The sequence below is a fragment of the Choloepus didactylus genome, chromosome 21 (assembly GCF_015220235.1).
Source record: "Choloepus didactylus isolate mChoDid1 chromosome 21, mChoDid1.pri, whole genome shotgun sequence".
In the NCBI taxonomy this organism is placed as follows: Eukaryota; Metazoa; Chordata; class Mammalia; order Pilosa; family Megalonychidae; genus Choloepus; species Choloepus didactylus.
Genome location: NC_051327.1, coordinates 47,436,362 through 47,462,310, shown reverse-complemented (window position 1 = coordinate 47,462,310; position 25,949 = coordinate 47,436,362). Strand labels below are relative to the sequence as shown.

Here is a 25,949-nt window from a genome sequence, read left to right as displayed (position 1 = left end):
TGTATTTTCCTATCTGTAGCACTCGCTTTAGTGTTTCTTTTAGAGGCAGTCTCCTATTTATGAACTCTCTCAGTGTCTATTTATCTGTAAATATTTTAAAGTCTCCCTCATTTTTGAAGGAGAGTTTTGCCAGATAAAGGATTCTTGGTTGGCAGTTTTCTCTTTCAGTATCTTGGATATCTCATACCACTATCTTCTTGCCTCCATGGTTTCTACTGGGAAATCCATACTTAGTCTTACTGAGCTTCCCTTGTATGTGATGGATTGCTTTTCTCTTGCTGCTTTCAGAATTCTCTTTGTCTTTGACATTTGACAATCTGATTCGTAAGTGTCTTGGAGTAGGTCTATTTGAGTCAATTCTGTTTGGGGTAAACTGCACTTCTTAGACTTGTAATTTTATGTCCTTCATAAGAATTGGGAAATTTCCATTGATTATTTCCTCTATCATTCTTTCTACTAAACACCTTTTTCCCTTCTCTTCTCCTTCTGGGACACTTATAACATGTATATTCATGCACTCATGTTGTCATTCAGTTCCTGAGACCTTGCTCATATTTTTCCATTCTTTTCCCTATCTGTTCTTTTGTCTGTAGGGTTTCGGATGTCCTATCTTCTCGTTCACTGATCCTTTCTTCTGCCTCTCCAAGTCTGCTGTTGTATGTGCCCACTGTGTTTTCCATCTCTTCTATTTGCCTTCCATTCCCGTAAGTTCTGCCATTTGTTTTTTAAAGTTTACAAATTCTTCCTTCTGGTCACCAAGTGTCTTCTTTTTATCCTTCACCTCTTTTGTCACATTTTCTTTCAACTCTGATTTGATTTAGATTTGCTGAACATCTTTAATTAGTTGTTTCAACTCCTGAATCTCAGTTGAGGTGTTAGTTTGTTCCTTTGACTGGGCCATATCTTTGTGTTTCCTGGTGTGGCTCATGATTTTTTGCTGTCATGATTTTCTTGATTAGTTTTTCTGGAGGTTGTTTTCTTTCCTTTGTCTAGGGTTTTCTTTTTGGTTTTCTTTGATCTCTGTATTTCTTTGTTTCTCTTACTGGTCAGTTGTCAGATTGGTTCTGCTCCCCAGACGTCCCCCCCAAATCAGGTATCCATTGTGGTCTGCCACAGAGATGGGAGGTAGGCACTGGGCACCCCGGCAAGTTCACTGCATGTGGTAATACAAATCTGCTGGCTTCCAGTGGCGCTCTCCTTTCCAGTGGCCAGCAAGACCTGTGTTTGTTTTAGAGCCCTGTTTTAACAGTTGGTTCTTTTGTGTTTCTCAGCCAAAATGGGGCTGGGTTTCTGTATAGGGCATGTAGACCAGCTCCTGTGGTCCTAGGAAAGAGTCTGGGGCAACTTTTTAAAAAAGTTTTTCAATTCCCTTGCACCTTCTGGACTTCCCAGCAGATGGCACTGTTCAATAACTTAATTGATCTCAGAAGCTTCTTTGCTCCAAGCACAGGCTGCATCTACACGGGTGAGCTGAAACTACAGGATTCCTATTCCCTCGCTTTGCTGGCCCAAATCTGGCTTGATGTGGGCTCCACCTGTGGCAGACTACTCCCTCAGCTTATCCAGTACTCCAGGTGTCCTAAAGGCAAGGAAATGGTCACTGGCTGCTGCTTCCCACCAGGGTGCAGGAAGGGTTTTCAGACCCAGGGCTGGAAACAGTCTCTGTCCACACTTTCTCAGTCTTTTTGTCCCTCACTGACCTGGGCCTTGAGATTTCCTCCCCTGTCCCCTGGTCTTCAAAAGGTGGGAGTATGTCTCACTGCTGTGAGAGACTTTGTAGTCTGTGTCCTTCATGGAAGGGGTCCCATATGCTGATTCTGTGCCTTTCCCACACTGAGACCAAGTGAGGGGGGAGGGGAGAGGACCAGCTAGTCTGGGACAGAAGATTCCTACCTGATATTTCTTATCTTTTCTTCAATTTGGCATCTGCAGGGTCCTTCTCTCCAGTCTAATATCCTCCTCCAGAGTTTCAAACAATTCGGAATTGTCCTTTTTTTTTTTTATTGATTTCTGGAGAGAAGTTTTTAGTAGATGTTTATGTTGCCATGTTTATGACATCTGAGAGAATATTTTTAAAAAAACAAAGATCTCAAATCAACAGCCGAACCTCCTACCTTGTATTAGTTAGGGAAATAGAACCAACAGAAGATATCTGTAAATATGAGATTTTATAAAAATGTCTCATGCAACTGTGGGGATGCACGTGTCCAAATTCAGTAGGGCAGGCAGCGAGTGGCAACTCCAATGAAAGACCTTGAAGAACTCCCCAGGAGAGGCTGGCTAGCTAAAAAAGAAGTGAAGTTTCTCTCTCTTCTCCCTTAAAAGTCATCAACTGATTGGATTAAATCCAGCTGATTGAATTCTGTCATTGCAGAAGACACTCCCTTTGTTGATGTAATCAGCCACAGATGCAATCAATTGACTGATGATTTAAGAAACCAGCCTTCTTGTTTATTAACCAGCCACAAATGTCTTTGCAGTAATGGTTAGGTCAGTGCTTGCTTGATCAAACAACCAAGCACCATCACCTGGCCAAGTTGGCACATGAACCTAACCATCACAGTTCACCCCTTGTCAAATTAGCAGATATACACAGCACCTTAAACAATACTTAATCTCTAAATAGAACATAACAACAGACATGTTTCACCCAACAATACTCAGCTATACTGTGTACAACCAGAAATGCATTAAATCTCTCCAGAATAGGGTGCAAGTCCATGGGTAACATTCACTCTTAAACTTGATATCATATAACTTAAATACATTACAGTCCTCATTTCCGTAACTGGTCATGTGGTCATAGTTCACATTTATGACTGCCTTCTTCCACTACCCATTCCATGTTCCCTTTACTTTCAGCAAGCATTTCAGCTGGCAATGGTTCTTTGCCTGGTGGGGTGACCCAAACCTTCATTCCTGAAGTTTCTGGGCCATTGGTAGTCCTGCCTTGATTGGTTTGTTGCAGTTTTCCATTGACTTTAATCACAGGGCATGGTAGTACCAAGAGACGCCCTAGGGAATCTCCTGTATCCCAAGAAAACTCTTCTTTACCTCCATTGTGTAGTGGCAGTCCTATTTCCCCTTGATAGTCAAGATCAATCACCCCAGCCAGTACAGTATCCCCTTCTTTGCCTGTTGATTCAGAGGCATGAGAAGCCTAAAGTGGCCAGGTAGTAGCCTTAACTTCCAGTTCAATGGAATCACTGTTGTGTCCCCTGGTAGAAGCTCTCCTCCTTTTAGAACTAAGACCTGTAGACCAGCAGAGCTTAAGGTTGCAGGTACAGAAGGCAAAAATTTTCCTGGTGGATCACTAGGGTTGATAGTGAGTGGTGCCACTCCTGTTTCCACCCCTTAATTCCTGGACCTGTGAATCCTGGCTATGGGAAAAATAGTACCATAGAATGGATGCTGATTCAGAGCATACACAGCCTCCTGGAGAACACTGCCCCAGCCCTGCAAGGTATTGCCACCTACATGGCACCATAATTGAGTCTTCAACAGACCATTCCACTATTCTATCAACCCAGCTGCCTCTGGATGATGGGGAACATGGTAAGATGAGACAATTCCATGAGCATGTGCCCAGTCCTGCACTTCATCTGCTATGAAGTGGGTTCCTTGATCAGAAGCAATGCTGTGTAGAATACCATGACAGTGGATAAGGCATTCTATAAGTCCACAGATGGTAGTTTTGGCGGAAGCATTTTGTGCAGGGAAGGCAAACCCATATCCAGAGAATGTGTCTATTCCAGTTAGAACAAATCATTGCTCCTTCTATGATGGAAGTGGTCCAATGTAATTAACCTGCCACCAGGTAGCAGGCTGATCACCTCAGGCAATGGTGCCATATTGGGGAATGAATATGGGTCTCTGCTGCTCACAGATTGGGCACTGTTCTGGTTTGCTAATGCTGCCATTATGCAAAACACCAGAAATGGATTGGCTTTTATAAAGGGGGTTTATGTGTTTACAAATTTACTGTCTAAAGGCTGTGCAAATGTCCAAATTAAGGCATCAACACAGGTATACCTTCAGCAAAGGAAGACCAATGGCATCCTGAAAACCTCTGTAGCTGGGAATGCACATGGCTGGTATCTGTCAATCCTGGGTTGTATTCCAGCTCCTCTCTCAGCTCCTGTGCATTCTTTAATATGTTGCCCTTGGGGCATTTTGTCCTCTTTTAGCTTCTCTGGAGCAAACTCTGGGCTAGTATCTCCAAAGCATCAACAAAAGCCTGCTTTCAATGGCTGTCTCCAAAATGTCTATCTAAGCTGCAGCAGTGAGCTCCTTCTGTCTGAGCTCTTATATAGGACTCCAATGATTAAATCAAGACCCATGCTGAATGGGCAGGGCCACACCACCCTAATCAACACAAATATGTCTTCTCCCACAAGGTTGCACTAAAGAACATGGCATTTGTGGGGACATAATACATCCAAACCGGCACAGGCACTCAGCAGTGGCTGTGGCCAGGTCAGCCTTGGTGAGTGGAAGTCCATGTTGTGAGCCCATACATAACCTCCATCCCTACCACCACGACCACTTTGTTCATGAACCCATAGGGCAATAATAGGAGTGGCTTGGGAAAGAGGCTGATTGGTATCCACAGAATGGGTCATCTTATCCACTTGATTATTAAAATCTTCCTCTGCTGAATTCAGCCTCTGGTGAGTATTCACATGGGACACAAATATCTTCATGTTTTCTGCCCACTCAGAAAGGTCTATCCACATACCTCGTCCTCAGACTTCTTTGTCACCAACTTTCCAATCATGTTCCTTCCAACTCCCTAACCGTCAAGCCAAACCACTAGCAAAAGCCCACAAATGAGTACACAAATGCACCTCTTCCAAGCAAAATGAACAACCAGGTGCCCTGCTTGAAGTTCCACCCACTGGGAGGATTTCCTCTCACCACTGTCCTTCAGGGACATCCCAGAAAGGGGCTGCAGTGCTGCCACTGTTATTGCAGGATAATATCTCCACTGAGGAATCTCATGAGAATGCTGATTCCTTCTCTCCATGCTGCTCTCATATACTACCTGATGTTTTCTGTTCTGATAGTGAAGAACTAATTACTCTTTCTAATATAGATGCATATTTAACAGAACTTGTACCTAAAAACACTCAAGTACAATTTCCAAATGATAAAAAGTGGAAAGGCCTTACTATAATAACTGGGACAGATGATTCATATCCTGTAAGTCCCAAATTATACTGAAGGAGAAGCTAAACAGTTAAAAAGAACTGTGAATATTTTCAAGAGAGCAGAAAAGGGTCCTCTCAACCTTCTTAGATATAGATAACATGTAATCGACTAGTCCTCTGTGAAAACAGGATGGGCTACAGCTGTTACTTTAATCATAGAGAAGTCATAAATAATGTAACAAGGTTGAATACAGTCCTAATCAAATGTATGTTTATAAATATGATGTAATGGCTAAATTAATCATAGAATAAAATGGAAAAACTATGTTAACAAGTTAGAGGCAAGTAATAGTAATCTCTTTTCTAATTTTTAGTCTTTATACAAGTAAAAGTATGCTATATTGTTATTATAGAAATCATAGCTTAATTAGTAAAAATATTATCAGTAGAGTTTTGCAGGCATTCAAGGCTAAGTCTCTGATAATGTGGATACCTTCCTTTGATCTCGAACCACTCATGGATTGAGGTGCTTTGCTTCGTGAGACACTCGTGTCCATGAAGCAACATGCAATGTAAAAATAGAATATGACTTAACTAAAACTACTCTAAAATCAAGATGCTACAAATTTTCTGTAACTCAAACAAGAGGTTGCTCTCTGATCTCATGTCCAGCTGCATCTATTGGAGGGGGGGGCTCCCAGGCTTGGCAATGTATCAATTAATTTTTACATTGTAAACTTGTTCCTTTTATCTTAAGTGCTCCTTTATGTAAAAATGTGTTAAATGTGAATTCTTGTCTTGAGTGCTCTTTAGTTTTAAACTATTGTCTGTCCCTATACACTTAACACAGTGGGAGGTTAACCTGATGAAGCCCAAACCCATTGAATCATGACCTGATTAGGCTCAGGCCTTTTCTAACAGTCTGAGGTGTCAAGATATGAACACTGTCCACTTTCAGGTGGTAACTGCATATCTTGCAGAACCATCTGTAAACCAGACCCGAGTTTTCTCTTCCTCATCAACTGATTGTAAGGAACTCCCTAAGAGGCCATAGCTCTGAGCTGGGAAACAGAAAGTAATGTGGCAGGAGTGGGGGCCATGGGCATTTGGGCCACTTCCTCATGTAGCTTACTTGTGTCTTCAGGACCCACTCAAGCCCTATCTCATATATACCTCTTCCAAATTATTATGGAGTGCTGCTGTGCACACCCAAATTTATGGCTTGGTGGGTCAGACAACACCCAGCTCATGATAGGCAACTCAAGTCTCAGGGTAACTTGGTGGCCCATGGTTAAATGTTCTGTCTCTACCGAGGCCCAACAGCAGGCCAAAAGCTGTTTCTCAAAAGGAGAGTAGTTATCTGCAGAGGATGGTAAGGCTTTACTCCAAAATCCTAAGGGCCTGCATTGTGATTCTCCTATAGGAGCCTGCCAAGGTCTCCAAACAGCATCTCTGTTTGCCAAACAGCATCTGACACTTCCAGCACCATTGGATCAGCTGGATCATATGGTCCAAGTAGAAGAGCAACTTGGACAGCAGCCTGGACCTGTCGCAGAGCCTCCCCTTGTTCCAGTCCCCTTTCAAATCTAGAAGCTGTTCTGGTCACTCAGTAAATGGGCTGGAGTAGCACACCCAAATGAGGAATATGTTGTCTCCAAAATCCAAAGAGGCCAACTAGGTATTGTGCCTCTTTTTTTTGGTTGTAGGAGGGGCCAGATGCAACAGCTTATCCTTCACCTTAGAAGGGATATTGTGACATGTCCCATACCACTGAACACCTAGAAATTTTACTGAACTGAAAGACCCCTGTATTTTTCTTGAATTTATCTCCCATCCTCTGACACACAAATGCCTTACTAATAAGTCTAGAGTAGTTACTACCTCTTGCTCACTAGGTCCAATCAACATGATATCATCAGTTTAATGGACCAGTGTGATGTCTTAGGAGAGGGAGAAACAATCAAGTTCCCTGTGGACAAGATTATGACAAGGGCTGGAAAGTTGATATACCCCTGAGGTAGGACAGCAAAGGTATACTCTCCCAGAGGAGAGATGTTTGGTCACACCTATTGTCCACTATTTGAAGAGGAGTCACAAGAAAACTATAGTGGAAGTTTTTTTGGATTTAAAAAAAAAAAAAGTCAATACTTAAATCTTGATAAATGTTTAAATGTCCTGTGATCCCTATTCCTTCATACTTGCTGCCTTCTTGGTTAGTGCTGGTTTGTAGAGTTGGTTGAAATGGAAATATTCATTTGTGCTCTGAAAAAAAACAAAGTGCCAGACTTTGAAATCACACACACAAAATAATAATAAATACAAAAATAAAAACTGAGCTGAAAACTGAGCCATCTCAACAGGTGAACTCGCTGCCCTCCCCCCTACGTGGGACCCAACTCCCAGGGGTGTAAATCTCCCTGGCAATGCAGAATATGACTCCCGGGGATGAATGTGGACCAGGATTGTGGGACTGAGAGTATCTTCTTGATCAAAGGGGGATGCAAAATGAGACGAAATAGTTTCAGTGGCTGAGAGATTTCAAATGGAGTCGAGAGGTCACTCTGATGGACATTCTTATGCACTATATAGGTAACATCTCTTAGGTTTTAATGTATTGGAATAGCTAGAAGTAAATACCTGAAACTACCAAACTCCAACCCAGCAGTCTGGACTCCTGAAGACAATTATATAATAATGTAGATTACAAGGGGTGACAGTGAGATTGTGAAGACCTTGTGGATCACACCCTCTTTATCTAGTGTAGGGATGAGTAGAAAAATGGGGATAAAAACTAAAGGACAAATGGGGTGGGATGGGGGGATGATTTGGGTGTTCTTTTTTCACTTTTATTTTTTATTCTTGTTCTGGTTCTTTCTGATGTAAGGAAAATGTTCAGAGATAGATTGTGGTGATGAACGCATAACTATGTGATCATACTGTGGACAGTGGAATGTATACCATAGATGATTGTACGGTGTGTGAATGTATTTCAATAAAACTGAATTTAATTAAAAAAAAAACTGAGCTGAAGATTTAGTCTGAGTGGATTCAGAGGACAGAATTAAGTCAAATAGTGGCCCTTAGAAAAACTAACAATGCAATGAGCTGTAAGGTAATGTAAAACTGTTGGAGAAATGATTCCCTTCCAACTCTACAGTTCAGTAAGTTTCTGCTTTTTCTTCTGTTAAATAGAGATAATAGTACCTATTTCATATTGCTGTTGATCATAGGAGATAAGGCACATAAAAGTACCTGTCACCAGGGAACCTCTTTTGTAGCTCAGATGTGGCCTTTCTCTCTCTAAGCCCAACTTGGCAAATAAATTCATTAACCTCCCCCTTCCCCCCACGAGGGACATGATTCCCAGAGGAATGAATCTCCCTGGTGACATGGGACATGACTCCTGGGAGTGAGCCTGGCCCTGGTGGCAAGGGATTGAAAATGCCTACTTGACCTAAAGAGGGAAAAAAGAAAGGTAACAGCTGAAGTCACAGTGGCTGAGAGAACTCAAGTAGAATCTAGACATTATCCTGGAAATTTCTCTTACAGCAAGCTCCAGCTAGACATCCCAAATGGCCACAGTATGCCATGCCCTTATCAAGAGTAGTCCTCAAATACCTAGGTCCCTCCTGAGATTCTATAAAAGATACACTCACTAAGTTAGAAACAAATCCACCAGAAACTTAAATCCACCAGAGTGTTTCTATGCCAGCCAAGTCCTAAAACCCAGAGGCAACAGCCTCTTTAAGATCAACAATTAAATGCAGCCCCCTTTCCCTGCATACTGTCGACACTCCCTTTAATATGAACAGGTTAGGGTGCTCACTGCCTAGACACCCCTGAGGATGAAGAAAGAGATTAAGTGAAAGAAAGGAGTAGCAACAAACAGGATAAGATTTTAAAAAGGTCTATGAATGTTGAAACTATATATATAAATATAGTTTCAACATTGGATACATATTGGATGCTGGGGTGTTGGAAGAGCTGGAAGGAGGTAAATGACATGGTGGAACTGTAGCCTATAGCATCCTTTGGGATTTGCTCTATAGCTGCTCATTGAATTGTGTCTTGAAGGTCTTCACCTTTCTGTATATATCCTGAATTGCACAATAGGGAACGGACTGAAACTGGAAATGTAACCCATAACAATTTTTTGAAATTACCTATATAACTGCTTGTTGAGCTGTACATCCAGAGTTGACACCTCTCTGTATATATATTTAACAATAATGGAAATGGCTGAAGTTGTGGAACTTGTGAAATCGTACTTTGAAAGTTATCACTGTTATGTACATATTTTAAAGTTCACAATAAAACAAAAAAAAAGTAAATAAATAAAGTGCCTGGCATGGAAGAGATGCTCAGTTTATATAAGTTGAATACGAATCGATTAAATAATACCAATCCATTCCTCCAAGGAAATGCCAACCACAGCCACTAGAGGGAGTCTCGGCCGTGCTCCCCTAAATGAGCCGCAGAAGCGCAGCATGAGGTGGCAGGCGGTCCCTCCGGATACATCAGCCTTTCCTATGCTGGGAAGCTCACTCCCACTCAGGAAACCTGGCTCAATGCTAAACTCCATGGTGTTTTCTCTGAGTCATTATATTCTCCTGCAATTGCAAAATGATCTGGCAAAAATCCCTCCAAAGGTTTTTACTGCTTACTAAGATCCAGAAACCAAGGCCTTCCTCAATCTGGCCCCAACCTGCCTCTCCAGTCTGAGCTCCCCTTAATTCTTCACATTCCAGCTACACTGGCCAAGCCATGCTCCAGCTTCCCGGCCAGGGATCTTGCTACTGCCCTCCCTCTCTTCCGACCTGCTGACATCCTGACTTTCTGAGGCTCAAACACCACTTCCTCCATTAATCCCTCCCCCACTTCTCCAGAAAGAGTGACCTCATGCCCCTGAGCTTGCACGCTATATATTATATCCATCCATCATTTTTATTTTATTGAGTTGAAATTAACATCACATAAAATTAACCATTTTAAAGCAAACAATTCAGGGGCATTTAGTACATTCACACTGTCGTGCAACCACCACCTCTAGCTAGTTCCAAAACATTTTCATTATCCCAAAAGGAAACCCCGTACCCATTAAACGGTAACTCCCCATTCCTCCTTCACCCCAGCCCCTGGCCACCATCAATCTACTCTCTGTCTCCATGTATTTACCTATTCTGGATATTTCATATAAATGGAATCCTACAAGATGTGACTTTTTGTGTCTGGCTTCTTTCACTTAATGTTTTCAAAGTTCATTCACACTGTAGCATTTATCAGAACTTCATCCCTTTTATGGCTAAATAATATCCCCATTGCATATGTGTGTGCGTGTGTGCGTATACACACACGCACACACATATATATATCCCACAATTTGTTTATACATTCATCCACTAATGGACACTTTGGTTGCTCCCACCTCTTGTCTATTGTGAATAATGCTGCTATGAACATGATTGTGTATGCATTTGTTTGAGTAACTGTTTTCAATTCTTTGGGGTATACAAACATCTATCCTGTATTAAACTGATTTAGAAATGTACATTTTCTCTCTTCAATAGATTATAAACTTCACAAGTAAAGAGGACAGTAAATAATTTGCCCAAATGAACACAGAGTAGTGGCAAAAATGAGATTCTAACTCAGACAATCTGGCTCCAGAGCTCCTCACCACTAGCTCATACTATACAGTAATTTTTCAACAGTGCTTAAGCTCAGAGCTTTGCACCACCATTTTCTAGTTTACTAAGTGAATAACTTAAAAAACAAAAACAAAAAACCCCAATTCTGATCAGCACCTCTTGAACCTTCACCGAGATACTGGCAGTTGGAAGGCAGGGACTCAGTCTCATCCATCTGAGTCAGTGCCTAGCGGTGAATCTAATTATGAGCCACTTCAGAATCATAATTACTGTTCCATTTTGTCTCTTGATCAGGAAGGCATACAAGGACCTACTCCCAGCTACTCTGGGAGAAACAAAACAACATGATTACTTACTGAAACCCAGGAGACGTGGGTTTTTGTGAAGCTTCCAGCTCACGTCTTCAGTGTGCAAGAGGGGGTTGGCCTAAGTGGTCTCCGAGGGAACTTTCTCCAGTTCCAACAATTCACAATTCTAAGAGGGAGTACAAAATTAGACAGAGCCTCTTTCTCCTTGATAGACGACATCATTTTGAGACTCAGCTGTCATTATTACTGTGACTTCACCCAAGTCACTTAACCCAAGTCTCAGACTCCTCATCTGTAAAATCTGACTTGTTCATATTAATTTTTATTGAGTGTCTGAGCACCAAAACTATAAAGTCTGGTACAGATTCAAAGGATGATAATCTTGCCAGGATTCCAGTTTTGCCAACTCCATTGACAACAAAACATTACCTACTTTGCTGAGTGTGTGTGTGTCTGCGTGTGTGTATTTGAGAAAAGCCTGCTAACGAATTTCAGTCAAACGCAGTCAACTTGGCCTGCAGCTCTCTGGCCTTTCCCCTGCTCCCCAGGTAAACGATGCCTGGGTTATCTGTCACTAAACTACTAGGCTGGGAGTCAGGCCCCCGGGGTTCCCCAGCTCTCGTCTGTGCCAAGCCCCCTCTCTCGAGGCCTCAGTCTGCTCATCTGTACACGGCAGGCCACATCCACGAGGAAGCCATCTCACTCGGCCCGGGTGAAATACCGACGGCCTCGCGCATCTTCTGGGCCCGGCCGGCGCGGGTTCAGACTCGCGCCCCCCGGGGCGTCGTGGCGGGCGGCAGCCAGCACCGTCAGCGCCGCGTCTCGGCTCCACTGCGCGCTCGGAGAAGCTCACCAGCCGGGCCGCACTGGCCTGGTCGCGCCACGAAGTGCCATCGCCAAGACCGCCCGGAGGCGCCTCTCCGCGGACCCGAGCACGCGCGCCGGGACGACGGCGCTGGCGGGAAAGCCGGCCGCGCGCAGGAGCCGGCCACGTGACGGTCGCAGGCCCCAGCTTGAGCTCCGCGAGGGCGCGGCGCCCTCGGGGGGCGGGGCGGGGGCGTGCCCGGGGGCGGGGCCCGGCGCGCGCGGCCCCGCGAGTGAACAGGGCGAGCGGGAAGGGGCGGGGCCTCGGGCGGAGCCGCCGGGCGGGCGGGAGGGGAGGAGTGGAGATGGCGGCGGCGGCGGCGGCGGTGGCGGCTGAGGGGGGCGGGGGCAGGGAGCCCCGGGGAGCTGATGGGGTCGGACCGGGGGTCTCGGGGGAAGTGGAGGTAGTGAAGGGACAGCCGTTCGACGTGGGCCCGCGCTACACGCAGCTGCAGTATATCGGCGAGGGCGCGTACGGCATGGTCAGGTGAGGGGGCGTTCTTTGGCGAGGGGGCGATCGAGGAGGGGGGGTCTCCAAGAGGGGGATTGGGGAGAGGGGAGGGAGAGGGGTGCTGCGTGCTTTCTGGGACGTGGAGACTTGGAGCATCCTGAAAAAGGCCGGGGACTCAGGCTGCTCGGGGAGCGTCCCGGGGAGGGGGCCTTTGAGTGCTTTCTGGGTTGGGGGGTGCTGCCTACGTTCTAAGAGGAGAGGGCTTGGAGGCTTTGAGCGCAGCCTCCTATAATGAAGGGAGGGGCATCTGAGTATACGCGGGAGCTGTGGGGACCGTGGAAAGAAAGGGGGCCCTGGAGACGAGGTGAGGCAAAGATATTCTTGGGGAGGTGATATCCTCAGTGAAGGATGAGTGAAGGACCCTCCTTTGGGCAGAGGAGGCCTTGGATCTCCCAGCAAGGAGGTGCCAAAGAGTTCCGGAGGGAAGAGCAGAGCTTGGGGCTGGGCAGGGTGAGGCAGGACTTTGGGCAGGGGGCCAGGGGCCCCGTGAGGGATGAGAGCACCAGGAGTGCCTCCCTGCATCCTTTGGGAGGGGGTCTGTGAGTTCTTCCAGCCCCACTGTCTGCGCTGGGCCTATCTTCCCCTGGGAACAGCTCTGCTACCCAGGTACCTCACCCTGAGACCCGCCCCTGCCTTGTCCCTTCTTTCCAGGCCGGGCTCCAACTCCCTCTGCCTCACTGTGTGTCCTCCACTTAACTCCCACCCCCTGGACCCGTCTGGGGTGGAAGGAGCCCAATCGGGGAAGGGGGGGATGAGGGGGAGTCAGGACAACTGGAATGAGGGGAAGTCAGTGAGCGGTCAGTCTCTTCCTCTGTTTGTGAAGTCACTGAAGGGCCTCCTGGCTGGTCCCCAGCCTTCTCCCTGGAGATCCCAGGCCTTCACCAGCAGGAAGGAACCAGCATTGTTTATGACTTGGCGGAGCCCTCTCCTGCTCCCTCCCCTCCCTGCCAAGCCGGGGGTGGAGCCACCAGGCCCAGACTCCCCCTCTGTAAGGCCACACCATCAGCATTTCTCTGGCCCTCCCAGCTCAGCTTATGACCACGTGCGCAAGACTCGCGTGGCCATCAAGAAGATCAGCCCCTTCGAGCATCAGACCTACTGCCAGCGCACGCTGCGGGAGATCCAGATCTTGCTGCGCTTCCGCCACGAGAATGTCATCGGCATCCGAGACATTCTGCGGGCGCCCACCCTGGAAGCCATGAGGGATGTGTATCCTTCACCCCAGCCAGATGGCTGGCCAGGCACGGCTTCGGAGCTAGGCTGGGGGAACATTGGCCTTCTTTCTGTTTCCTTCTTCCCAACCAACCTCCAAAACAAACCCTGTGAAAGAAACTTTCCAGCACTAACGGAGGCCAGAATGTAAGAGGGCTGGGAGGCCTCAGTGGGATTCTGACCCTGCTGTAGCCAGGCTGTGTGACCATGGGCCACTCTCATCCCTACTCTGGGCCTCAGTGGGGGGCTGGGCAAGATGGTCTGTATAGGAGCTTTGTCTTCTGACATCTGCAGTTGGGTGACATGATCCAGCCTCTGCCCACGGTCAGTTCTTGCTTAACAGACTGACGATTCTTTCCTTTCTGGGTCCCCAGACTGGAAGGAAGGCAGGCAGGAAGAAAACTGCCTTTTCTTGAGGGCCTACTATGTGTCAAGAGCTGTGCCTACCAAGTGCTATTTCTTATTCTACCAACTGCTATATGTCAAGATGGGCCTCATTGAGTCCATTGTAAAGATGAGGAAACCGAGGCTTAGAAAGCCTCCAATCAAGGGCTTCTTGTTGCTTCCTCCTCCCTTCCCCCAGATGAGAATCTGTCCTCCTTTGACTTCCGTATCAGAGCCCTACCCCAGGCACCTCTGGATTTGAACCTTGCCCAGGGAGGGACAGACTAGCCTTTGTTGCCCTTCCCCAATCTCGCTTTCCGAGTGTGGTGTCCACTTCCTGCCTGGTTCAATGGCTTCTGTCCTTGACAACTTGTCACACCCGTCACCCAGCCTGTTCCAGCCCTCCACCCAAGAGTAGAGATTTGTACTGCAGAGTCTGCTGCCCCCACCACAAACTGTGAACAGGAAATCTTCATATTCACCCCTTGACTTGCTGTGTGATCTTAAGCAAGTCACTGCCTCTCTCTGGGCCTCCCCATCTGCAAAACAGCAGGTTTGGTCCAGATGTCCTTGAAAGGCCTTTTTTAGACTGATCCTAAAGACAGTCTTGACTTAATCTTCTAGAGAAGAGCCAAATGGCATTTATTTATTCATTCATTTGTTTATACTTAATCTTTGTTTTATCTTAAAATATAAATGTACATTTGTTCCTCAATTTTCTGATGTATGGCCAAGGACTCCTCTCTGAGTAGGAGTGTGCTGTTGGGAGTTTTCCTCACTTTTTTTTGCCCAAACCATTCCCATGAGGCAAACATTCATTTTCAAGCAAACATTTCTTGCATCCCAGATGGTGTTCATACATTATCTCATTTAACCCTCTCAACAGCCGTGTGGCACCGGCAGTTGGGATAGTAATAAGAGTTCGTGTTGACTGAGCACTAACCATGTGCCAAAGCATGGGTTGCCTGCTTTACATGGGGCATCTCATCCAGTCCTCACAACCATCCTCCAAAGAATAGTTATTTCCCCCATTTTACAGATGGCACAGTCAGGTAGACACTTGTGATTAGTAGAGTAGGGATTCCAAACATTGGCAGCTTAACTCCAGAGCTGCCACTCTTCACTGGGAAGTTCTCCTGCCTCCTGTAGTTTATTATTATCCCCATTTTCCTAGTAGAGAAACTGAGGCCACAGAACAGAAGTGCCTTGCTCAGGGGCACCCAGCTGAGATATGGCAGAGGCCCCAAGCTCCACCACTGAGGCTGGGCCTTTCCCGGCTCATGACACGGCTCGCAAACCCGTCCAAAGGGCACAGCTGCAGGGGGCTGTGCAGCCTAGTCCCAGGGCCTGTTCTCCTTAACCGAGTGCCACCCACTACCCCCGGCCTGGGGGTTCTCTGGTGCCATCCTCAGCTACATCGTGCAGGACCTGATGGAGACAGACCTGTACAAGTTGCTCAAAAGCCAGCAGCTGAGCAATGATCACATCTGCTACTTCCTCTACCAGATCCTGCGGGGCCTCAAGTATATCCACTCGGCCAACGTGCTGCACCGGGACCTAAAGCCCTCCAACCTGCTCATCAACACCACCTGCGACCTTAAGGTCAGGGGGTTGAGCACCTCTCCCCTCTGCCCCCAGGATTCAGGGCCTCCAGGTGCTCCAATAAGCTCATGCCAGCCTCTCCCCCTCTGCCTTGGTTTCCTCCCCTCCTCCAGGCACACAGTTACCCTCCATATTTCTGAAGGGTCTTGGACAGGTGGCTCCGTGGGGTCCCAGTGGGCTGGGAGGCAGATTTCTCCTTAGCCCATGGAAGAATTCCTAGCTGACAGAGCTGGAACAGGTATAGGACTGCCTTGGAAGTGGTTTTCCTGCTCCTGAAGGGCCCAAAGGCATAGCAGAGGTTCCAGGAACTATCAGGGAAGGCTTCCTGGAGGAAGTGGGGTTAACAGAGGCACATGGCAGCAGCTCATTTGCTACAGGTCCCGTGGAGGATGAAGTTTACCTTGCATGCTAAGCTGTCTGCCCTGGGCCAGGGTGGGGTCCATCAGGGGAAGGGGGAGCCTTTCCTCATTTGCACAGAGGTGTGTCTAGGCCAGAGGAAGCCTTGGGGAGGAGGCTTGGCAGTGCATAGGCTGTGGAGGCCATGAGCTCAGCAGCCTGGGTTCAATTCCAGATCTGTGATTTTGGCCTGGCCCGGATCGCCGACCCTGAGCATGACCACACTGGCTTCCTGACGGAGTACGTGGCCACCCGCTGGTACCGGGCACCAGAGATCATGCTTAACTCCAAGGTAGGGGGCTGCCTCCAAGCCAGGCATGGAGCCCTTGATGCAGGTAGTCCACCCCCTGGGCCTTGCCCATCTTACCACACCTCTTGGGCTCTGGAAGGAAGCTGAGCAGTAGCTCCTCCAGGCCCCACCCTCTGCCTCCCTGGCTGGTGTTGGAGCTAAGTTGGGAGCGGTGACTCGGCCCCAGGCAACAGGGCCCTGTGTATCGAGGCTGGCCCAGGAGCCCACCACTCTCCTCCTCTGCAGGGCTACACCAAGTCCATCGATATCTGGTCCGTGGGTTGCATTCTGGCTGAGATGCTCTCCAATAGGCCCATTTTCCCTGGCAAGCACTACCTGGACCAGCTCAACCACATTCTAGGTGAGGGACCTGGCCAGCTGAGGGAAAGGGGGATTGGCTTATCAGAGAGGAGAATCCTTTAGGGTCAGTGAGTCGGTGAGAGGCAGGTCAGGGGTACATGTGCAGAGTCTTTCAGTATTTCAGTGAGGAATAGATACCATCCCCATTTGGGAGATGGGAAAAGCAAGGCTAAGCCCCACATGTAGGAAGTGCTAGAGCCAGGACCTGAGCCCAGGTGCCTTGCTCTTCAGCACCAAGGGGCAGTGGCTGGGGAGGTGGCTGTGCACAGGCCTGGTCACCAGGGTGGCACTGTGCTGTGCTGCTCTCTCCCCAAGTCACCTCCCTCCCCCCAGGTATCCTGGGCTCCCCATCCCAGGAGGACCTGAACTGTATCATCAACATGAAAGCCCGAAACTACCTACAGTCCCTGCCCTCCAAGACCAAGGTGGCCTGGGCCAAGCTTTTTCCCAAGTCAGACCCCAAAGGTGAGAGGGACGTGGGGGCTGGTGTGGAATAAAAACTGGGTGCCAAGAGGAGGGTGAGCCCAGCAGCTGCCTTAGTAGTAGGCAGGCCCCTGGGCACAGAGAAGCAAGGTGAGTCTTCTAGGAGTCCTCCAGCCTTCCCTTTGACCCCTGACTCCGGCCCTCCCCTAGCCCTTGAACTGCTGGACCGGATGTTGACCTTTAACCCCAACAAACGGATCACAGTGGAGGAAGCACTGGCCCACCCCTACCTGGAGCAGTACTACGACCCAACAGATGAGGTGGGCCAGCCGCCAGCAGCAGGGCTGGGGCAAGGTGGGTGGGTGGGCATCCCCCAAGGCCTGGCCTGAGCCCTTGCTGTCTTTGTCACGCCAGCCAGTGGCTGAGGAGCCCTTCACCTTCGACATGGAGCTGGATGATCTACCCAAGGAGCGGCTGAAGGAGCTCATCTTCCAGGAGACGGCCCGTTTCCAGCCTGGGATGCTAGAGGCCCCCTAACCTGGAGAGATGCCCTTGCCCCTTAGGGCCTGGTGAGTGCTCCCCAGAGCCCATGCCCAGTCTCACCCCAATACTGGGGTGTTCAACCAACCTCCATATAATCACAAGCTTGATCCAGGTGTATGGTAGCAAGAGAAGGACCCAGAGCTTGCCCAGACCACAGCCCTGCAGTCATGTGCCTGCCTGTCACCCCCAGCCCCAAATGCCTCCCCCTGTCAACAGGGTGCATCCCCCAGCCCCAGTAGTCATTCCAGGCCCTCAGAGGTCACAGAGGGACCCTCTCACCATCTGTGGAGCAGAGCCAGGCTTTGGCTCTCCCTGTGTAGGTACAGAGGGGTGGGCAGTGATAGCTTTGGGAGGGGCCCAGCAGCACCCAGCCTGACCCAGATGCCAGCCTCCTCACCCCTGGAGCTCAAGTCAGCAGTTCAGGGCCTCCCCCCACCCACGCTGCACTCCATCCCTCTTCCAGCCCCCTTCCTGTCTGTGACTAGCTGTGGCCTGACAGAAAGCAGGCGGACTGGGTTCGAACCCCAGCTCTGCTACTTAATAAGAGCTGTATGATCTCGTGCAAGACACGTCACTTCTCTGTTCCTTGGTTTCCTGGAGACAGTTCTAATAATAAGAGCAAACACTTGCATAGCACGAAGCACTGTTCTAGAGGTCTCCACGTATTAACTCATTTAATCCTGCCAGTAACAGTTAGATACAGGCACTATTATTATCCTCCTTTCACAGATAAGGACTGGGAGGCACAGGGAGGTTAAGTACCTCCCCAGCTGTGAGGATGCAAGGAGGGAAACAGAGGGCAGGGTTCAGGCAGGACCTCTCATGGGTGCTGATGGCTCCTCTCCTGCCTGCCTTTTGGTTTAGGCCCCGTCTCCTGCCTGCCCCTCCGCTGCTGGACTGTTAGAAAATGGACACTGTGCCCAGCCCAGCCCCGGGCAACCCAGGCCGGGGCAGAGGGCGAGCCTGGCTGCCTTCTCTTGCTTTGCTCGGGGGCTCCTGCTTCAGGCAGGCTGAGGCCCCCCTCTCTCCCTCTCCCCCTCCCCTGGGGCCTGAGGGGCTCAGGTGTCCCCAGAGCCAATCTCCCCCTGCTGCTCTGCCTGTGTCTACCCCAGCTATCCCAGTCTCTGGTAGTTCTGGAATCGAAGGGCTCTGGCTGCCTCAGGACTTGCTTCAGGGGTCGGAGTGGGTGGGGGGAGGACCGAGTGGGAACCCAGGGCCAGCCCTGTCCCCACTCACCTCATCAAAACCCCACCCCATTTTCCCTGAAGGAACATTCCTGAGTCTCAAGGGCTAGTATCCCTGAGGAGCAAGGCCCAAGCCTCAGCCCCTTCCCCCCCAAAGCTGCTCCATTTAACACCTGCTGCTTCTGTGTGGGGGCGAGTGGAAGTGGAGGTGGGGGCACCCAGAGAGCCTGGTGCCCCCTCCCACTTCCCTGTGCCTGTATCTAATATATAAATATAGAGATGTGTATATGATCGCCCGGTTCTGTCTGTGTGCACCGAAGCCCCGACCCCACCCAGGGCTGCCCGGCCAACAGCTGCTACTGCCCAGCTCCTCACCGGCTGTGCCCATGCCCAGCCCTGGCAACCTTTGATTCCCACCATCACCCCGCCCAGCTGGCAGGGGAAAGATGGGGTGGAAGGAACACACCTCCATTCGAGAGCCTCTCTAATGGCTTCCTGTCTTACTGGCTGGGGGTGACTCAGGGGTGACTTGGGTACCCTACACACCCCCAGGTTCTCTGGCAGTGGCAAGGGGACAGGTGTGTTACATACCCTGGTCACAAGCATCAGTGACAGAGGGGAAGGTCATAGTAGACCTGTGGGGGGGGGGGGCTTCGTTCCCCCAATATGGCCAAGGATAGAGGGGCACTGGGGGCCTGAGGGGTCTAGGAGTGCGACACCTGGAGCTGCCTGGCCTGGCTCCTGCCTCTGCCCTGGCCCCAGCTGAGCCCTCCAGTCTGGCCCCGAGCCAGCAAGCAGGCTCAGCAGGTCCCAGGGGCGTGGTGGCGGCCAGCGGTGGAACCAGCGCACACCAGCCAAGCAGGAGCACAGTCCATTAGGGACAGCCGAGCGCACGGCACCCAGAGTCCGAGAGGCAGCGCAGCCATGAGCTCTGTGCTGTACTATGCCCTGCCCACCCTGGGTGGCTACGTCATGCTCTCCATCTTCTTTCTGCGCCGGCCTCGCCTGCTGCACACACCCGGGGTTCCGGCCTTCCGTCCCCGCCTGGGGGCCCACCGAGGAGGTGAGCTGGGCACGGGGAGGAGAAGAGGAGGCTGGCAGCTCTTGGGGCTGGAGTGGAGATAGTAAGACATGTGCCAGGGTAGACAGCAAGAAAGATTCTTGTCCCAGGGGTGGAAGGTAGGAGGGAAAGGGCAGGGCATGGAATGGGGAGGAGGAGGCTGGATCTGGGTTGACTGGAAGTGATGAGGGAGGAGGGAGGAGGTGAAGAAAGGCGTGAGGACAGCAAGACAGAGTGTGGGGTGATAAGGTCAGGCCGGGCCCTAGACCCCATACTCCAGGGACCCACCACAGCTGCCCACACAGGTTCTGGAGAGCGGCTGGAGAACACCATGGAGGCCATGGAGAAGTGAGTGCATTTGCCCCCACCAGCTGCTGTGTAAGATTATGTACGTCGGGCCTTCCCTGACACCAAGGGGTGCCATTTACTTCCTAGTCTGGGTGATTGGAGGCCCGTGGAGTTGTGCAGTGCACAACCTGCACATCCTGCCTTGACCTCTGCCCCCACCTTTCCCCGTGCCCCGACCCCCACTGACCTTGGCTCCCCTAGCTCCATGGCCCAGCGAGCCGACCTCCTGGAGCTTGACTGCCAGCTGACACGGGACGGCGTGGTGGTGGTGTCCCACGACAAGAACCTGTCCCGCCAGTCAGGTGTGAATGAGGATGTGAGCAACCTGGACTTCAAGGTGGGCCTGGTGCCAGCCCCCCGCCATGCCCCGGAGAGTCGCCACATCTCCCTTCATGCCTCCCAGTGACATTCCTCCTGCTCTCTGTCCCCAGGACCTGCCCCTCTACAAGGCAGAGCTGGAGGTTTACTTCTCACCAGGTGAGAGCCCAGCTGGGGCTGAACTTGGTGGGGAACACCAGCCTCGCACTCTCTTCTCCTCGGGGACTCATCCTCTCAGCCAATCCTTCTCTGATCCCTCTTCCCACCTCACCCCCTCCCAGGCCACTTTGCTCACGGGTCAGACCGGCACATGGTGCGTCTGGAGGACTTGTTCCAGAGGTTCCCACGGACACCCATGAGCGTGGAGGTCAAAGAGGAGAAGGAAGAGCTCATTCACAAGGTGGCCCTGCAGTTGGTGGGGAAGGCAGCGGCCGTGGGTGGCAGGAGGGTGGGAGAGACCTGGCTGCCTGGCTCTCCCCTTTACCTCCTCCTCCTCCTCCTCCTCCCAGATAGCGTGCCTGGTGAGGCACTATGACCGCAACGAAATCACCATCTGGGCTTCGGAGAAGAGCTCAGTCATGAAGAAGTGCAAGGCTGCCGTGGGTCCCTTCTCCCTTCCCGCTCTGATTTGCCAGCACATCGCCCCTCCCGGGAGCTGAGTCTAGCCCAGCCTGAGGGGCCTAGGCTAGAGGGATCTGGGAGGATCCAGAGGAACTGGCCCTTTGAGCAAGGCCTCAGAGAGTTGGATTTGGAGAGCTGAGGTGATGGGGAAAGTGTGCGAGCAAAGGCATGAAGGCAGAGTGAGGGTGCATTTAGCCTGCAAACACTGGGCCCATACGTGACTGATCCTGCAAGGAGGAAGGAGCCCCTGAATGTCCAAAGCCGTCCCTGCTGCAGTCCACCCCTCTGCTTTCCCAGGAGCAGATGGACCCCTTTCTCTCCTCTCCCCTTCCTTGCCTCCGCAGAACCCTGAGATGCCCTCCTCCTTCACGCTCAGCAGAGGATTGTGGGTGCTGCTGCTCTATTACCTGGGGCTGCTGCCCTTCATCCCGATCCCTGAGAAGTTCCTCCTCAGCTTCCTGCCCACCATCATCAACAGGTACCGGGGTGGGACGGGAGGGGCCCCCCCCAGGGATCCACCCTAGGCTGCTTTCTGTCCTCAAAAACACCCCCACCTCAAGCCCCATTGTTCAGATCCCCTTAGCCTGGCCGTGGAGAGGAGACCCTGTCTTCCCAATGCCCCAGCTACCCTCAAAGATACTCCCCCAGGCCCTTTTAAGTGGTTCTTACTGTATTCATGGATACTGAGGGTGCCGTGAACCCCCTGAGATGACGTGCAAATATGTGTCAAAGTGGAGTTTTCGGGGAAAGCCGTTTATGTATTCATTCACTTATCCAAGAAATATTTATCGAATGTCACTCAGTGGCGGGTGCAGTTACATTAGTAAATAGACCCAGGTGAGGTGGGGTGAGGCCTTGAGTGAGTTACAGTCTGGCTGGGGAGACAGATATTAGCTCATGCTCAGATTCTCAAAGGCAACCTGCTGGAAGACAAGGATTAACACAGTAACAAAGGAAAGTGTCAGGGATTTGGTGGATACTTTCTTTGCTCTCAGGCCTAGCTCCTGCTCTTTGCTTCCTGAAAAACTTCTCTGCTAGTCCCCAGTGGCTTTCTGCTCCCCTTTGTTGTCCTGTGGGAAACTCCCCAGCCAGCCCCCATAATCCCTTGCTACAAAGAGATCATTATAATACAAAACTTTACTTACCTTTTTTTTTTTATTTAATTTTTTTATTAGAGACGTTGTGGGTTTCCAGAACACTCATGCATAAAATACAGGATTCCCATACACCACTCTATTATTAACACCTTGCATTGGTGTGGAACATTAATTACAACTGATGACAGCACATTTTTAGAATCATACTACTAACCATTGCCCACGGTTTAACTTAGGGTTCACTGTTTGTGAAGTGTACTTCCATGGATTTTAAAAACTCTTATTCTGTGACCATATATACAATCAAACATTTTCCCTTTTAACCACATTCAGATACATATTTCAGTGCTGTTAATTACCTTCACAATGTTCTGCTACCATCACCAGCATCCATTTCCAAAATATTTCCATCATTCCAAATAGGAACCTTGTACATTTTAAGCCTTACATAACTTTTTATATAGAATTTGCAAAGTATTTTCATACCTTTTAGCTTATTTAAGCTTTACGTGCCCTCACGAGGTAATCATGACCCCGTTGTTCCCATGGAGAATCTGCTGCTCAGAGAGGTTCTGTGATTTGTCCAAGGTCACAGAGCTGGAAGTAGTGCAGAGCCCAGGTCTGCCTCCAAAAGCAGACTCCAAAGCCTGCTCTGGACATTGTTAAGCATGTCTGAAGTCACTCCTGGAGTGGAACAATTAGGAGCAGGTAGTTGGCCCACTAAGCCCTATTTGGTCAGGCGCGACCCAGAAGATTCCAGACTGTGGATGTTCAGCTTTGGAATGACGCTGGGTCCTCATCCTGGCCCCAGCACTCCTGTGCTGGGTGTTCCTCTGAGGCTCAAGCACCCCCCTCTGTACAGCGGTGAGGGTACGGGGCACACTCCTGACATGAGGGCATGGATCAAGGAGCTCACTGAACAATGGGTGAATTGCTTGTTTGGGCAACTGCAAAGTTTCTTCTGTTGTGGGGAGAAGAGGGTCACATCTGTCAAGGGGGTCAGTACTCCCCCCCACCCCCACCCCAAGGGGCGGCCCTCTAATACCTTCTCTCTGCAGGACCTACTTCCCATTTACCTGCCCTGGGCTGAACCAGCTGGCAGCTGTGCTTGCAAAATGGTGAGGTGGGTGAGAAGGTTGGGCTGAGTGTCCCCATAGAATGCCACCACTGCCCTTTCCCTTGGAAACCTCTCACCATCGCCCCTACCCCCAGGTTCATCATGAGGAAGAGTCTGATCCGACACCTGAAGGAGCGAGGGGTGCAGGTGAGGAGGTGACTCCCATGCCCTCAGCAGGTCGGTGGCCAGGGCCTGGGCCTGGTGGCAGGGTGCCAGTCACAGCTGTGTGCTAACTAGCTGGGTCCTGCAGGCAGGTCACGTCACCTCCAAGTCTCAGTTTCTTCATCTGTAAAACGGGGCTAATGATAGTATTTTGCTCTTTGGGATATGTAACTGGTACTTAGCAGGGGCTTGATAAGTGTTGGCTCTTAAGATGAGGTTGATATATCGAACCTACTAGCCTGATCCCCAATGAGGGGAGCTGGGGAAAAACCAGGGAAGGGAAACCAGGCCCAGAATACTAAGCATCAGCCTCGACTGGGTCATTCAACTAACAAATCTTTATTGAGCACCTACTGTGTCCAGGCACTGCAGAACCAAGAACAGCACTGGGAACTTAGGATGGAGGGCAGAGGAAAGAAAGGAAGCAGGCCTTTGCCAGGGCAATGAGCAGACAGAAAGGAAACAGTGCCATGGCCTGTGGGGGTCAGGGAAGGCCTTCCTGAAGGAGCAAGGCATGAGCAGCCATACGGAGGATGTGAGGGAGCTGGCTCCTGGGGAGGGGAAAGGCAGAGCATTTCGGACAGAAGGCTCAGTTTGTGTGAAGGCCACACAAGGGAACATGGTGGTCAGAGGAACTGCCAGGCCACAGCCTGGAGGAAGTGGCTCAGGCTGACCTAGAGACAGCAGTGGAGGCTGAAGCAGGCAGAAAGGAGTAAGGGGCTTGGACTTCAGCCCAAAGGGAAGGGAAGCTTTTGAGAGTTTTAATCAGGGTAGAAACCCGATCCAGTGTAGGTTTGTTGAGGTGAGGGTGACTCTGGCCCACATGGATAGGAGATGGTGAGGTGCCAGTGTGGCAGCAGAAAACGCAGCCAGGAGGCTGCTGCTGCCACCAGTAGGGCTTGGGCTCGGGTGGCAGCAGTGGGAATGGATGGAGGTTAACTCAGGACTCGGCTGCTGGTTGGATGTGGGGGTGAGGACGCCATGATTTCAGATCAGCCCTCTCCCTCCACGATCTTCATCACAACTCCAGGAGGTTGGACCATCATCCTCATTTGTTAAATTAAGAAATGGAGAGGCTGACTTGCCCATGGGTAAAAATCCCATCCTCCCTTCCCTCGGGGCACATAGGAGGGGACTCGGGGCGTCGGGGAGGTGCAGTGCAGCAGAGATGGGGGCCGGCTGGGAGGCACTGGCAAGCTGGTAAGTGTTAAACCACCAGCTCTCCGGAAGGAAGGAAAAAAGAAAAAGCCCTGATATGAGCCTTGGCCGACTCCCCTGGTGTAAATATTCTACTTTGGCCAAACTTAAGCTACCAACAAGAAGTCACAGAACAGGGCTGGGAAGAGGTGTGTGTGGCGCACCCCTCACTGTACAGTATTTCCACCTTACAGATTTAACAGATGTAAAAAGAACCTCAGAGCACAGGGAATACTAAAATGTGATGAGATAATTAGGAAGTGAGGTGTTTCATTACAAGAAATGAAGGCGTGTGTGGAGTGCTGCCCATCCTGATGCCCTGTGAGATGGGCATTTTACTCCCACTTTACAGGTGAGGGCACTGAGGTGCAGAGGGCAGGACCTTTGTCTTTAGTATAATTTATTTAATGAGGTTTATGTCATTTAATTTTTTATAATGGCCATGTTTAATAAATTCCTGGAAATTTAAGAATGCACTCCAGCATATGGCTACCAGGAGGGCTCCCAGCACCTGGATATAAAGGAAAGTTCCAGGTACAGTTGCCTGGAAACTACAAGCCCCTTCCTCCCTGCTCAGGTGATATTTTGGTGCCTTAATGAAGAGTCGGATTTTGAAGTGGCCTTTGGTCTGGGGGCCACCGGCGTCATAACCGACTACCCCACGGCCCTGAGGCGCTATCTGGACAACCGTGGAAGAGCCTCCCAAGCCTCCTAAGCTGGGAGCCCAGCCCTCACCCTTTCCTCTATTTCTCTGCGCCAATAAATATTTTCTTTTCAGTTGTGTCTTTGTGCTTGGGGAGGGGATCCTGGAAGACTGTAGCGTTGGCAGCTTAGGGCAAAGGAGGCCAGCCTGGGGCCAGAGCCTGGGACCCTAGCCAGCCAGACTCACTAGTTCTGCCACATTCCAGTCTCAGGGTAATGTCACACCTGTGCCAGCCTAACCTCCATTCTCCCCAGGAATGTCCCTTGCAGGGCCATCTCAGGTGTCCTGGCCCTCAGCCCCTTTTCTTGAGAGTCACAGTTGAGGGTTGCATTCTCCTGAGGCTATTCAGAGCCCCAGACACAGCAAGGCCCTGACTCATGTCCTGCCCCTGTGGGCCTCCTCAGCTGGCTGCAAAGGGTGGGCGTGAGTGGGACAGCCTGTCTGTCACAGCA

General features: G+C 50.2%; 2 protein-coding genes across 3 annotated transcripts; both read left to right on the top strand.

The window, feature by feature from the left end:
- The first annotated feature begins 12,275 nt into the window (after positions 1–12,275).
- MAPK3 (mitogen-activated protein kinase 3) lies at positions 12,276–19,165 on the top strand. The gene is made up of 9 exons (XM_037813825.1): positions 12,276–12,457; positions 13,508–13,690; positions 15,490–15,679; positions 16,251–16,367; positions 16,611–16,725; positions 17,058–17,189; positions 17,358–17,467; positions 17,562–17,716; positions 18,555–19,165. The coding sequence occupies exons 1-8, from the start codon at positions 12,276–12,278 to the stop codon at positions 17,682–17,684; spliced, it is 1,152 nt and encodes a 383-aa protein (XP_037669753.1). The 3' UTR covers positions 17,685–17,716; positions 18,555–19,165.
- A 142-nt stretch (positions 19,166–19,307) lies between these two features.
- Positions 19,308–25,571, top strand: GDPD3 (glycerophosphodiester phosphodiesterase domain containing 3). Of its 2 annotated transcripts, none has more exons than XR_005213602.1 (10): positions 19,308–19,937; positions 20,240–20,282; positions 20,484–20,619; positions 20,714–20,759; positions 20,882–21,000; positions 21,110–21,199; positions 21,566–21,699; positions 23,377–23,441; positions 23,531–23,582; positions 25,372–25,460. XR_005213602.1 is itself a non-coding variant. In XM_037814589.1 (10 exons), exons 1-10 carry the CDS (start codon positions 19,799–19,801, stop codon positions 25,507–25,509), a joined length of 957 nt encoding a protein of 318 aa, XP_037670517.1. In that variant the 5' UTR covers positions 19,308–19,798; the 3' UTR covers positions 25,510–25,571. The 2 variants fall into 2 exon arrangements, 1 of the variants encoding a protein (XP_037670517.1); XM_037814589.1 differs by having other exon boundaries at positions 23,377–23,436; positions 25,372–25,571.
- The last annotated feature ends 378 nt before the right edge of the window (positions 25,572–25,949 follow it).